We start from the raw sequence: 11946 nt of genomic DNA, 5'->3' as shown, positions 1-11946 counted from the left end.
CTTTCAGAACTTTATGGAAGACTGTAACTTCTTTTTGCAGACAAAATTATAAAGAATCCTTTAAAGAAAACCTTCTAGCCGCACTATTCTCTCTTCTCGGGAGGAAACTTGTATGTAGTGAAGACTTTGAAGTGAGCCTTGGGTTTGTTACAATGGGCTAACCTGATTAGAAATCATGCAAACTCTTGCTGCTCTTTAGCTGCATTCCCCCACAGGCTGTATTACAGCTCTCTAACCAGTCCCACAGCATTGAATGATGTCATGGGATCTGCAGCTCAGCGAGATGAAAGGGATAAAGCGGAACCCGCTGGCACTGGGGAAAGCTTCCAACACACAATCCACAACACAGCTTGGGAACTCAAAAGCTACAGATCCAGCCACTCAACCCCAAGCATTTCAGAATCGTGTGCACTCTCCCAGCACAAGCAAGGAAAGGGGGAAAAGAGCCAGTGCAGAGCACTGAAAGGCAGAATTTGAGTGCAGCTACCTGCTGGAAAAGGAGCTCTTTTTCCTCGCCAAAGCACTGCCTTTGATGTACGGCAACTGATCACTGATCAGATTACAGGCATTTGGTCTCAGTGCTCGTCTGCCTTTGATCTGCATGGTTAATTTTATTTTCCCGGATTTGGAGTTTCGTCTGGGCTTGTGCTGACATACTTTTTTTTTCTTTTCTTTTTCTCTTTCTCTTTTTTTTCTTTTCTTTTTTTTTTTTTTTTAAGGAGGTAAAAGCACTTAATACAGAAGCTCCGGCGGTGCGAAATTAAGCTGCAGAAACTCTGGCACTGGAAAACTTCATCAGATAACAGGTACTGAATTTTGGGGTTGTTTTTCAGTTTTGTGTTGCAAGAATTTAAGGAATTATAAAGTTCACATAACCAATAATACTACACGTTGTGTGTACAAAGTTCAAAAGATTGCTTGCAATTTCTGCAGCATTTTGTTTGCAGCTCTTGGGCAGAATTATATAGAGAACAGACTATCTAGAATAATAGATAGAAAAACTGAAGAAAACCCAGTATTTTTCAATGCTTTGGGGGTACATAAGGTTTTGGGTTGAACTGCTCATTCATACTGTCTATAGTTTTGTAAATGTCTATTTGAATACATGTATTACATGACTGAGGGGAATACTTATTTTCTAAGGAAAGACCAACCATATCTCCTACACACTGTAATACTTTGTTTGCTCTCAGTGCATTTATTAAACTGTGTCTCCTTCAAACAACACTTTTAAGCCTAATAGTTCCACACTTGAGATGAAAAAAAGTCTCCACTTCCACAGGTTATTAGAACTAAATTTATAAGCATAACATCCTTAAACACAAAAGGAAATGGTTTTATTTTAAGATTGAAGGGATTATAGCTCAGCTATGCCATATGAAATATTGAAAATAAAAGTAATCTTCTAACCTGATGATAGAAGTTTCCTCTAAGACATTTTAATAAATATATTAAAGAAATCTTGGGTTTGTCCAGAGCCAACAGCTAGTTTTGCTGAACTTCGAAGAAGTTTTGCTGCATTTTAGTGATGCAATTTCCACTCACAGTGTTTTGTATTCTGTTCCTCAAACTCATATTTATGAAAAGTATTGTGTTGAAGAAATTTTAAGACATCTACTCCTGAAATTCATTATAAGGGAATGATCTTTTGAAGGTTTAGGATTATTCACACATTTGCAGTTTTTAAAGGGCCAAATTTTGTGTGAGTTTGGGCCAAATCCATGAGTGTTCTGTGCCTGCAGCTGGAGTCAGACTGTTAAAATAAGACTCAAACTCCTTCTGTAGTATTTAAATATAATTTAGATTTTCAGAAGAACTTAGAACCCATAATTGGGACCAGACTTGCAAACATTCCAGACACTGAGGTCTTTGAAGATCTACTCTTAATGGTGGCTAGTAATACTGACTTATACAGTCTTAGGTCTAAATTTAAGTGTATATAAATTTTAAATACATTTATTAACAAATTGCAACTAAAAGTCCACATAAATTACAGCTGTCAAGCATCACTTGAACACTATTCTTTAAGATGTCTACCAGTCCACAGGACCTTCAAGATGTTCATATTTCAGTATGCTCCATAGTGCAACATGCAAACCCAAGTTTTGACAGTCTGCTTGCATCTGAGTAAGGTCAAGTTATCAACACTTCCAGATAAATGTAGATACCTTTCATTAGTCAGTCTGAAAAGTTTGTTTCTTCTAATTAAAACAATATTTGTATATATAAAACTTCAATTTACTGAACATCAAGAGATAATATGCCAGACACAGATTAACTAGGCCTGACTTGGAATCACTTAGTTTTCTATACCACCAATTAATTCATATTCTTACTTAACAAGTCAATTATATTATAAGGAAAGTAATTACCACTGTATGAATAATATGTGTATAGCTGTCAAGAAAGAATATCATTTAAGGCATAGCCAAAGCAAAATTTAGTATTTCTCCATAAGTAACAATGATGTACTAAAATATGTTCCTGTAACACTGAAAAGATGCCTTTATTTATTAACTCTATGCTTTGCTGATAAACTTCTCTGCCTTTGCAGTCCCCTCTTGCTTGTTACTTCTTTTCCAATATGTACACTTATTTTCTGATGAAAATTGTTTCTAAACTTTACCTCTGCTTGGTGTAAAGTAGAAAGGGGAGAAAATTTTTCAAAAATAACACAAGGAGTCTTTTTCCTCAGAAGTCAAAAGAGCTGTGCAAGTCTAATTCAATTAAACTATCACTACAAGGGTCTGACCTATCACACAAATGGGTGAAGTTGCACACAGAAGGAACACTGGTTAATCAGAAATCAGATAGATTACACTGTTGAGTAGGATTTGTACAGATAATTATTTGCAACATTTAGGCCCTGAAAATGCATTTAAGAAGCAAAGTTTTTTTGAAATTTTGTAAGAAGTCCCTAAGATTTTAGGTAATCTCCCCAGATATTTAAACAAAAATGGGCGTCAACCCAAATTAGCTGAAAAATATCTTTGCTCATCTGTATGTAAGTGAGGCTGAAATGAAAGCACACTTGAACACATTCAAGCAGGGTGAGAAGAGGATTTTCAGCAATTTTTGTTGTTTTAAATAGCAGTTCTCTGACAGTTTAGCCTGTCATTGATCTGACTTTTAAAGATTAAATAGTAATAATTCTTGGCACTAGTAACTTTGCTTTTACTAAGAGCTGTATAAACATTAATTAATCCTCAGGCTTAAGCTTTCAGAAACAAAAAGTTCACAATGCTTTTTCAAGCAGATCTGACTAGGAAACTCCCAAGTATATGATTTATTTATTAAAATAGCTTGAGCAATTTCTGATTATAAATAGAGCCATTTTCAAACAGTGTGCCTTAGATAACATCATAAACATATTTTAAGGTTTGTAATAGTTAAGATTATCAAAAGACATTGCACAGTTATACTGACATCAGTTTCCAACAGCTGTCATAACAAGAGTAGATCTATCTCACAGTTGACTGGGGGAACTGTGTTAGCATTTGAGATATGGAGATAACAACTTCCTATTGCTGTACAATTTCTGCTTCCACATCAGATATGTCACGCAACTTAGTCTTATCAAAGGGGTCAGCTGAAACTGCTTTCCAAATCTTTCTTTTTTGCTTTCTCTCTTGTAGTGAGAATCTCTGTACTAGTTCTAACAATTCACCTCTTCAATTTCCTGAGAAGCATCATGATTTAAACAAAGTAAACTCTACAGTTTTCAGTAGCTTTCAATGATGAATGGAACTAATTAAACCATTTTACATTCAGAGGAAAGATTTTACATGCTACAACAAGGATTTAAACATTTAAGTTTCAGTGTTACAGAGAGCACTGAGTTGCTCTGAATTCATTAGCAGAGTAACCCACCGTCTGATGAAAGTCTTAATGTTTCTTTATATGGTAATCCTGAGTGTTTAGTCAACACTTCAAGAACTCTGAGATATTTTAATACCTTTGTCTAACTATACTGCTTTAAAACAAGTATCTGAAACATACGTGATGATTCTACTGAGAAGAACTCACGCAATAGTTTCACTGGTGGCTCCAGAAAACAGATAGCATACAAAAGATTGTCTGCAAATAGTGAGACTGTGCACAATGCTCAGTGCTGTGCAGCAGCTGCTATTCACAACAGATGCACTGCTGTTGTGCCGCAGTATGCCATTCCTCACTGAAATTCCAGCCCCTTGCAGAGCTCCTCCTGGCAAGGGTCCTGAAGCAAAGCTCTTCTTTGAAGGCCCTTTAGAAGAGAATTACATGAAAGTCCCTGTACATTCCGAATTGTTTGGGTTTTATAATTGGAAACAACTAGTTTTGCAGCAATCATTTCTCTCTTTGCATACAACGTGCTGGATTTCAATAAGCACTCCTTGTTTTTAGAGAAGCCCTTTGGCTGGTGATCTTCAAACTCTTGTCGGTGAGGAGATCCAAAAATTCTGTTTATTTGAAAATGCTTTACCTCCCAGTATAATAATTTGTTAATTTTTTCAGGGCCTAACCCTGTTCCTTGTGTGTCCATACATTGTCTAGACTGTAAGTGGATCATTAACTTCTTCATTACTAGTAAAACTAATAACCTGAAATCCCTGCAGCAGCAGTACTTTTACCAAGGTCTCCAAGACTACTTTCACCAATGTTGGAGCATCTCCAACTTCAGAAAAGCTCCTAATTTGTGTCATAGTGAGTCACAGCAACAACTAACCTAGCAACTATGAAAAATTTACTATCCATGAGTATCCATTTCTTCATGGATACTTGCATTTGATATTGACACTGTGCTTACAACTGGGTAACTTATTACCTGCAGAATGGATAAAATATTGCAGGCTCTGAGCTAGCAGGAAAAAAAGCTACCCAAGAAAGGAGAATTTGCAGTATGTTGTCAGAAATCTTCTGTCATGATTTTTGGGCAGGAGAGGTGGAAAGGGCTTTGCTCAATTACAAGGACACATTGTACACTCACCTGAACAGTGGCCAAGAGCCAGTACCTTTAGAACAGCCGAGCAACCACAAGCCTGAGCTCCCTCTGAGGGGGATCAGCAATGCCAAGGCTGCAGTCCCAGCGCTGGGCAGCATCTGGAAGCAGAGGTGGGCACAGGAGTGCCCTGCTATCCTGTCCTCCTGGTGGGATAAAAGGGACACCAGCCCCTCACTTGTGATTCACCCTGGCTTTGCACGAGTGGTAGGAGGCCCACACCCCCACTCACGCCCTCCCAGCGCAGACACACGCCGGGCGGCTCCGGCCGTGCCGCCCCGCCGGGGGTGCGCGGTGGGTGCGCGGGGCACGGAGCCGCGGCTGCCGCTGCCGCTGCTGCCGGTGGGTTCTGCAGGTCTCGGCAGCCCTGGAGCGGCTGCTCCACGCCCCGGAGCGCGGCGAACAAAAAGCCCTTGAAAGCCGGGCTTTCATGTTCACAAGCGCTTCTCGCGTCTGCTGCGCGAATGAGCTGCTGTTTGCGTCTAACGATGTTAGAGCTGGAGTTGAAGGAATAGGTGCTCCCCACTTTTTCTTTCGGCTGGTAAGAGGTTTAAAAGCTCCAATTACAGTTCGGTTTATTGAAAAGGTTATGATTGTTTGACTTCCTTTCCTGTCTCCGTTTCATCTGACCTTGGACCGAAACCTTTACCTATGTTTGTGGAATGTCTAAATACTTATTTACCAACTTCATGTTTGCAACTACTTTAGAAGGATGCTTTTATCAAGTTTATAAAGTGGTCCAGTAGCATTTAATATGACTAAGTGGCAAATTGATTCAATCTGTAGGTAGGTTTCTTAGCTACTTCATAATCTCTTTCAAGCACACCTTCACCATCAGGTGTAAGACGAGTTACTTAGGTATGTTACCTGGGAGCTTGTTACCATAAGAGAAGAGGGTTGGGTTTTTGGAGTGGGATTTTTTTGTTGTTTTTGGTTAGTTTCTTGGGGTTTGGTTGTTGTTGGGGTTTTTTTTTGTTTTTTTTTTTTTTTGCTTCTTTTAGACCTAGAAGTAAGCTTCTTTATTAGTTTACTAGTAAGATGCTTAAAATGTCAGTTAAGGAGGTAATAAGTCACTTTTTCTCACTTTCAACAACTTGCAATCCTAGTAAAAGAGAATAGTGTGAATGAAAGTAACTCATGTCTGTGGTTTTTAAGACCTTGCATGCCATCCAAAACTGCTCAAGGCTGGCTGGATAAATGTAGCATTTAGGCATTGCACCATTGCAAGGTGTATTAACCAGCTCAATGCTTTATAACTCATGATCCCTAAAAATTACTTTGAAAAACAACTATTAGTATATTTTGGTGTAAGTGAAGTGTAAATATAATACTGGCATTCTCAATGTATTGCTTATTCACATATCTGAGTACAAAAGTACAAGTGCATCTTGACACTGAGCTTTCATCTAGCAAACCAGTGTCTCCTAGAACTTGAGATGGGTGAGATGTGTTAAACAGAAGGAGCAACATTTTTTTACCACAGTTTTGATGTTGTGTGAGTAGGCTCATCAGCTTTGGTGAGAGTGGGAGTTCTTGTGTGAATCACAGGCTCTGATCCTCTAAAATGCTTTGTTTATGTGTAGGAAAAATGTTGCCGCATTGCACCTTTGTTACAATATTTCACTCTAATGTCTAATTAATGATAAGCTGGATAAGTTGAAGAACACAAACTATAAACTGCTTTATCACCATTATTCCTGTAAAGACAAGTACTTCAATTAACATAATTTGAAGTGTGTGGTACTCAGAAGCAGCACAAATATTTCCTGGCTGTGTCTTGTGGCCCTGTCTTCTTCTCATCTGCCTCAGCCCCTAAAATAGATCTAAGTGTTTTCAATCAGTAGCAAGTTTTAACTTCATTCTGCTCCCTCTGTCTTTACAAAATTAGAAATAAATCCATAGTGGCCTAATGCCATACATTTCATGTATGGCAGGTTTATAAAATACAGATCTTTTCAACGTGATATTTAATGTGATGAATATGCCTTAGCTGACAGTATGGAGTTTTTTTCCCCACATTTTTCAGAAAAGTTGGAGCAAATGTGGTCAGACAAGACCTCATTTACTTCCCAAAGGGAAAGACTATAAGGGTTGAGGGCAGGGTGTAATGGGAAGGTGTTCTAGACCTGTGAGACCGAAACAACAATGTGCAGCGCTGTAGTAGAAGTTCTTGTCCCTAACTCGCTCCCTTGCTTTGTCTTTCCCATTGCAGCAGCATGAGTACTTTCCCTTCTCTTGTTTCTTGCCCCTGGGGCACTGACTCTGCTAAAGCCATCTGCCACTCCTTGTTTTATTGCCTGCAGTTGACAGCTGCGGGTGGGAAGTAGGTGGTTAGGAAGGAGCTGAGACCCTATTTGCTGGATACCAGAGACCTCTGTTGGCAAGATTAGATGATTATATTTTCATCCCTCTTTCTTACCCAGAACTTCTCAGAGTACTCTGCCAGTGTTATAGAGTGTGTGAAAAGTGGTCATCAAGTAAAAAGATCAGATCAAATATGGGAAATTTCAAAGACCTGGTTGTGAATTAACTGAGAATTCACAATTTCAAGTTAAGGGACTCTTCACCATTTCTAAAGTTTCCCTTAGAAGATGGATGATGTTGACTTCAAAGTTTTGATGCTTCCGTGTCTGAGAAACCTGCTAGTCAGCCATAATTTAGACATGCTGCTTTGATTCTTGAAGTGGTGTGTCTTTCACAGTGGAATTTGAAGTTTTTTGGAGAGAAAAAATAAATATTTTTCTGACATGGATTTTGAAATAAAATGATGAGTACTATTCAAGCAAGCTGGTAAATGTGGGAGTAAATGTTAGGGGGCCATGGATTCTAGAACCCTAAAAGGCTGGAAGTTCTTACTTCCACAATACATTTATTTCTATACATGTTTCTAATTTACTGTTTGATATTGCCTTCTTTATGCATATGCATAGCAGGCCCCAAATGACCTTAAAATTATGCAACTACATTCCCTAATGCAAGTTCCCTATCCTGAGTTCAGTACATTAGCAGTAATGATTGCTTTTCCTGGAGTATTTTAGGCAAGCATATTACTGTTAACCTAATAAGATGTATTTGAAATGATTCAGTGACCTCAAAAAGCTCTGTCCATAGGTTTCTTTCTTCTAATAAAACTGAGTATAACTGAACTTGACATTTTAAATATCAGTATCTGGACAAGAGCAGTCAGTCTTTAAAGATATGGAACCTCTGTTTACTCACACATGTTTTAGAGGCAAAAACCTTCTAATAACTTCTTACTTGAAAGCACGAGTTGCATGGCTGGTGTCCAACAGACATCAGTATCATGCCATTTGATATGAGAGAAGAAATTTGCCCAATAGCAACCTATTATTAAGTGCTGCAGTCTCTGCTTTTTAAGCAGGACTTTTTACCAAACTGGAGATTGAAGCAGGAAACGTGCAGCTGAGACAGTTATCTCTCCTTTGGGACTTGCATTCGATACAATGAGTTATTGAGGTGCCTTTCAATTATTTTTATCAAAATGTTGTTATGAAAGAAACAGTTTATTTGTCCTCTTAACAATTGTTATTTCTTGTACTCTGCCTTATTTCTTTCTCATGTTAGTCAGTACAGGGTCTTTGGTGTTGTTTTGGTAGGAGTGGTGACAATGGACACAATGATGGCATGATAGAGTACCACAGGCATTCATATAAGTCTGCTTAAATTATTTAAGTGTGTTTTGGTGCTGCTGAAGTGCTCTGAAGTTTAAGGTCCATAGACATGCAAGCTTCTTTTGGAATCTTTGTTGATTATAGAAGACTTGTTATATACAAGATATATCATAAGCCTGAAGCTATAAGATCTCATGAAACTTGTAATGATCAGTCAAAACACTGAACCTTAGTCAAGTGTAGGATAAGTTGGAGAAGTCCTTGATAGTTTTATGCTAGTTATAAAATGCTTGATTTTGAAAATTTACTCTGGGTTGTGGAAGTCCTGGTGAATGGATTTGCCAAGACTGTTTAAAGGCAGTAGATTTTCTTTTAAATAGAGAATATTTCACAGCTGCAATGAAATTTCACAACTAAGTGTGCAAAATGTATTGTGGTACAGGATGGTTTACCATGTGCTTTTTATGCTCTAAAAGTTTTTGAGGTACTTGCTATAAGAAAACTGAAATACAGGATGTAAGCATGAACAGCAAGATTTTTAATACTGCTTTTTCTTCTGTACTGGCATTTGATTTTTATTCCATTGTGACTTCAGAATACTAAAAGATGAGAATATGTAACTATCTTTGTTTCAGTATTGATTTTGATAAGTTGTATATATACTGATTTTTAACAGTATTAAATCTTCAAGTTATTTTGCCTTGGAGAAAAGGTATAGGGGTTACTATACCTGAATTACATTAAGCTAATATGGTTTTATTGCAGATAATTAGTCTGCAGGGCAGTTAATTGGGCTGTTCTTAATTTGCTTTATTTTTTCTGTGCTTCAGGTGGCTTGCACAGAAAAAATAGACTTCTTAGATTATGTTACAGCTCCATATTTTAGATCATTATGCTTATTACAGCTCACCAGTATTTTTTGTATTGAAAATTCTATGTGAAACTTGACAGAAAAATATACAATTGTTATACTTGTCAGTTTCTTTTTGATATGTTACACATCTATTTTCAGAAGCAAAAGCAAATATTGAAACTTAAAATGAAATTTACTTTAAACCTTAGAGAGAATCCTGGTTTTGAAGTTTTGGTAGTATTCTATAGATGGTCATAATTGCATTAGAACTGTATTATGATTTAGCTATTTTTTGATTATTAAAGAATACATATGACTCTGAGTAATCACTTGACATTGAAATCTAAGAAATTCAATTATATTTACAGCTTTATTTCCCTTTCACACTTCTGTAAAGCTTTAAGTCCTATAGCAGTTAAGGAAACATATGAAGTATTTATTTTTTCCACTAAACAATATTATGTGGTATAAAAAAGTTAATGGGGATTTTTCTCCCAAGTCCCATTAATTTCAGCATGATTCTTTGAATCAATATTTAACCAGTTTATTAATTTGACTCTTAGACTTTCAGCTTTTCTGTCTTGTCTTCTCTGAATCAAGTGAAGTCAAGCTTGTTTTACAGGATGCTTTTCTATAATGCAGTGTAGAGTTATTTATTGTATGATGATTCTTAGTTATTTTTTAATTTCTTCATATATTATGCTTGAATTTCTGTATAATTTCAAAGGGAATGAACAGCAAAATTGAACAGGATAAAAATTAAGACTTTCTTGGTACTTATTTCAAGGTTACTGAGGTGCAAAGTGTCACAATTTGTCTCTTATCTAATCTGCTTTTACTTAGAAGATATTTGGTTACTTGTTGGCCCGTACCTGATATAATGTATGGTGTGTGTACTTACCCATTTTCTATGTTTCTAAAAACAGATGAAAAATGTTTCTTGAAATTTCTGAGTTCCCTTAACAGCATTTTTACTGTCTCTGTCCACTGTTTGCTCTTACTAGAAACTGTTTTGTTCATGCATACCTATTTTTTTCCCAGCATTAGAATTGTCAGCTTCTCATGACTTCAGAACTTGTAACATTTGTTGACTCTCCTTTTTCATTTTTCTAGTTGTTCTACAGTACTTTTTACATGAAGTTGTGTTTTGGTCATCCAGAATTATTTTTGATATTTTTCCACTTAATGTTTCTTGCCTTAATTTTTTTCCCTCGGACTTAAAAAAGAAACCTATGTCAAATACTATATCTGTATCTATTCATATTCCTTGAGAGTATGTCTTCTTTTTTACCCATGTTGACATGCATTTAATCTGGTAATTGTCATTGGCCCCTAGACCATTACCATCACTAAGTGAGAAATAACTATAAAAATGTCATCTTGGCTTTCCTGAGGAGTGCTGTCTGACACATCTCTACCTGCTCTGTTCTTTCTAGTAGACTTTTGCTCTTTTTACCCTTCAAGATACAGCTTATCTTAAAAAATACCCATAGTGACAATGAAGTATACTTTCTTCTTATTGATTAGAATGTGTTAACTAGGGTATTGATGCAGTAAAATGTGGCATTGTGTGTTAATTATAGTTTTTGTTCATTCTGGTTGTATATTTTTGAAAGCATATTATTCTTGCAGTAGCTCCATGTTGCATTTTGTGACTGTTCTTAATGTTTTTCTCTGTTGTTTTCCTTTTGTTTTGGGTACCATCCTTTCATTTGTCAGTCTCTACTCTTAAATGATAAAAAACAACATGGTGTATTTGAAGAAATGTATTTTTGTCTGTTGATCACATACTTAGTTGAGTGTTTAACAAGCAAGAAATATATGTTAGGGATGTTAGATTAATAAATGCTGATATTCTCTAATCTGGACTGATAGCCATCTCTTCTTTTGAGATTTAAAACTATAGAAACTTTGTGTTTATGATTTTTAAAACATATGTTTGTTGTTTAGCAGCTTCCAGGAATCCATTTGGAAATGTTAATGGTATGACAGATTGTTTAAATTGCAGAAGTCATGTGTCCATTGTACTTCATGACACTTGGCATGTCAAAATACAATGTAAATATAATTTTTTTCTTTTTGCATTTTTCTAGGGAGAAAGGTTTAATCACAAGAAATGGATGTTAAAGGATTACAAAGAGATGATAAACTGAAGGTGCTTGTCATTTTACTAGCATATTTGGTAAGTTAAAGCTTAATATTTTTCCCCCATGTTGAAAAAATTGTACTGAACACAGAAACTGTGTCTTTTGTTTTACACATTGCTGCTAACACTAAAGGTCTTCAAATGCTGCATGTAGACAATGCTTACACATTTCATTGATTTGAGCTTAAGCTTGGTCCACTGATTCATATAATTTTTGGCTGCTCCTCATACACAATTTCAAAATTTTACCTTTTGAGCCTCTTCATGGATGAAGGAGTGGACTAGAACAGAAAATATATGTGAAGATAGTGCTGTGGAGGTGATGCTGCTTCAGTTC

The 11946-nt window shown here is 36.5% G+C and overlaps 1 protein-coding gene across 2 annotated transcripts in view; it reads left to right on the top strand.

The window, feature by feature from the left end:
* Positions 1 to 242: 242 nt before the first annotated feature.
* Positions 243 to 11946, top strand: part of TNFRSF19 (TNF receptor superfamily member 19) — a 56433-nt gene continuing 44729 nt past the window's right edge. The window contains exons 1-3 of one of the 2 annotated variants that reach the window (XM_039718737.1): positions 243 to 534; positions 720 to 806; positions 11557 to 11645. In XM_039718737.1, the coding sequence (XP_039574671.1) occupies positions 11580 to 11645 (66 nt within the window). In that variant the 5' untranslated portion in view covers positions 243 to 534; positions 720 to 806; positions 11557 to 11579. Of the gene's footprint in view, positions 535 to 719; positions 807 to 5238; positions 5520 to 11556; positions 11646 to 11946 lie in introns of those variants that run through there. The other variant, XM_039718738.1, reaches the window with a different exon arrangement.

The sequence above is a fragment of the Passer montanus genome, unplaced genomic scaffold, assembly GCF_014805655.1.
Source record: "Passer montanus isolate IOZ18808 unplaced genomic scaffold, ASM1480565v1 scaffold4, whole genome shotgun sequence".
NCBI classification, from domain to species: Eukaryota; Metazoa; Chordata; class Aves; order Passeriformes; family Passeridae; genus Passer; species Passer montanus.
This window is presented reverse-complemented; position numbering and strand designations above follow the sequence as displayed.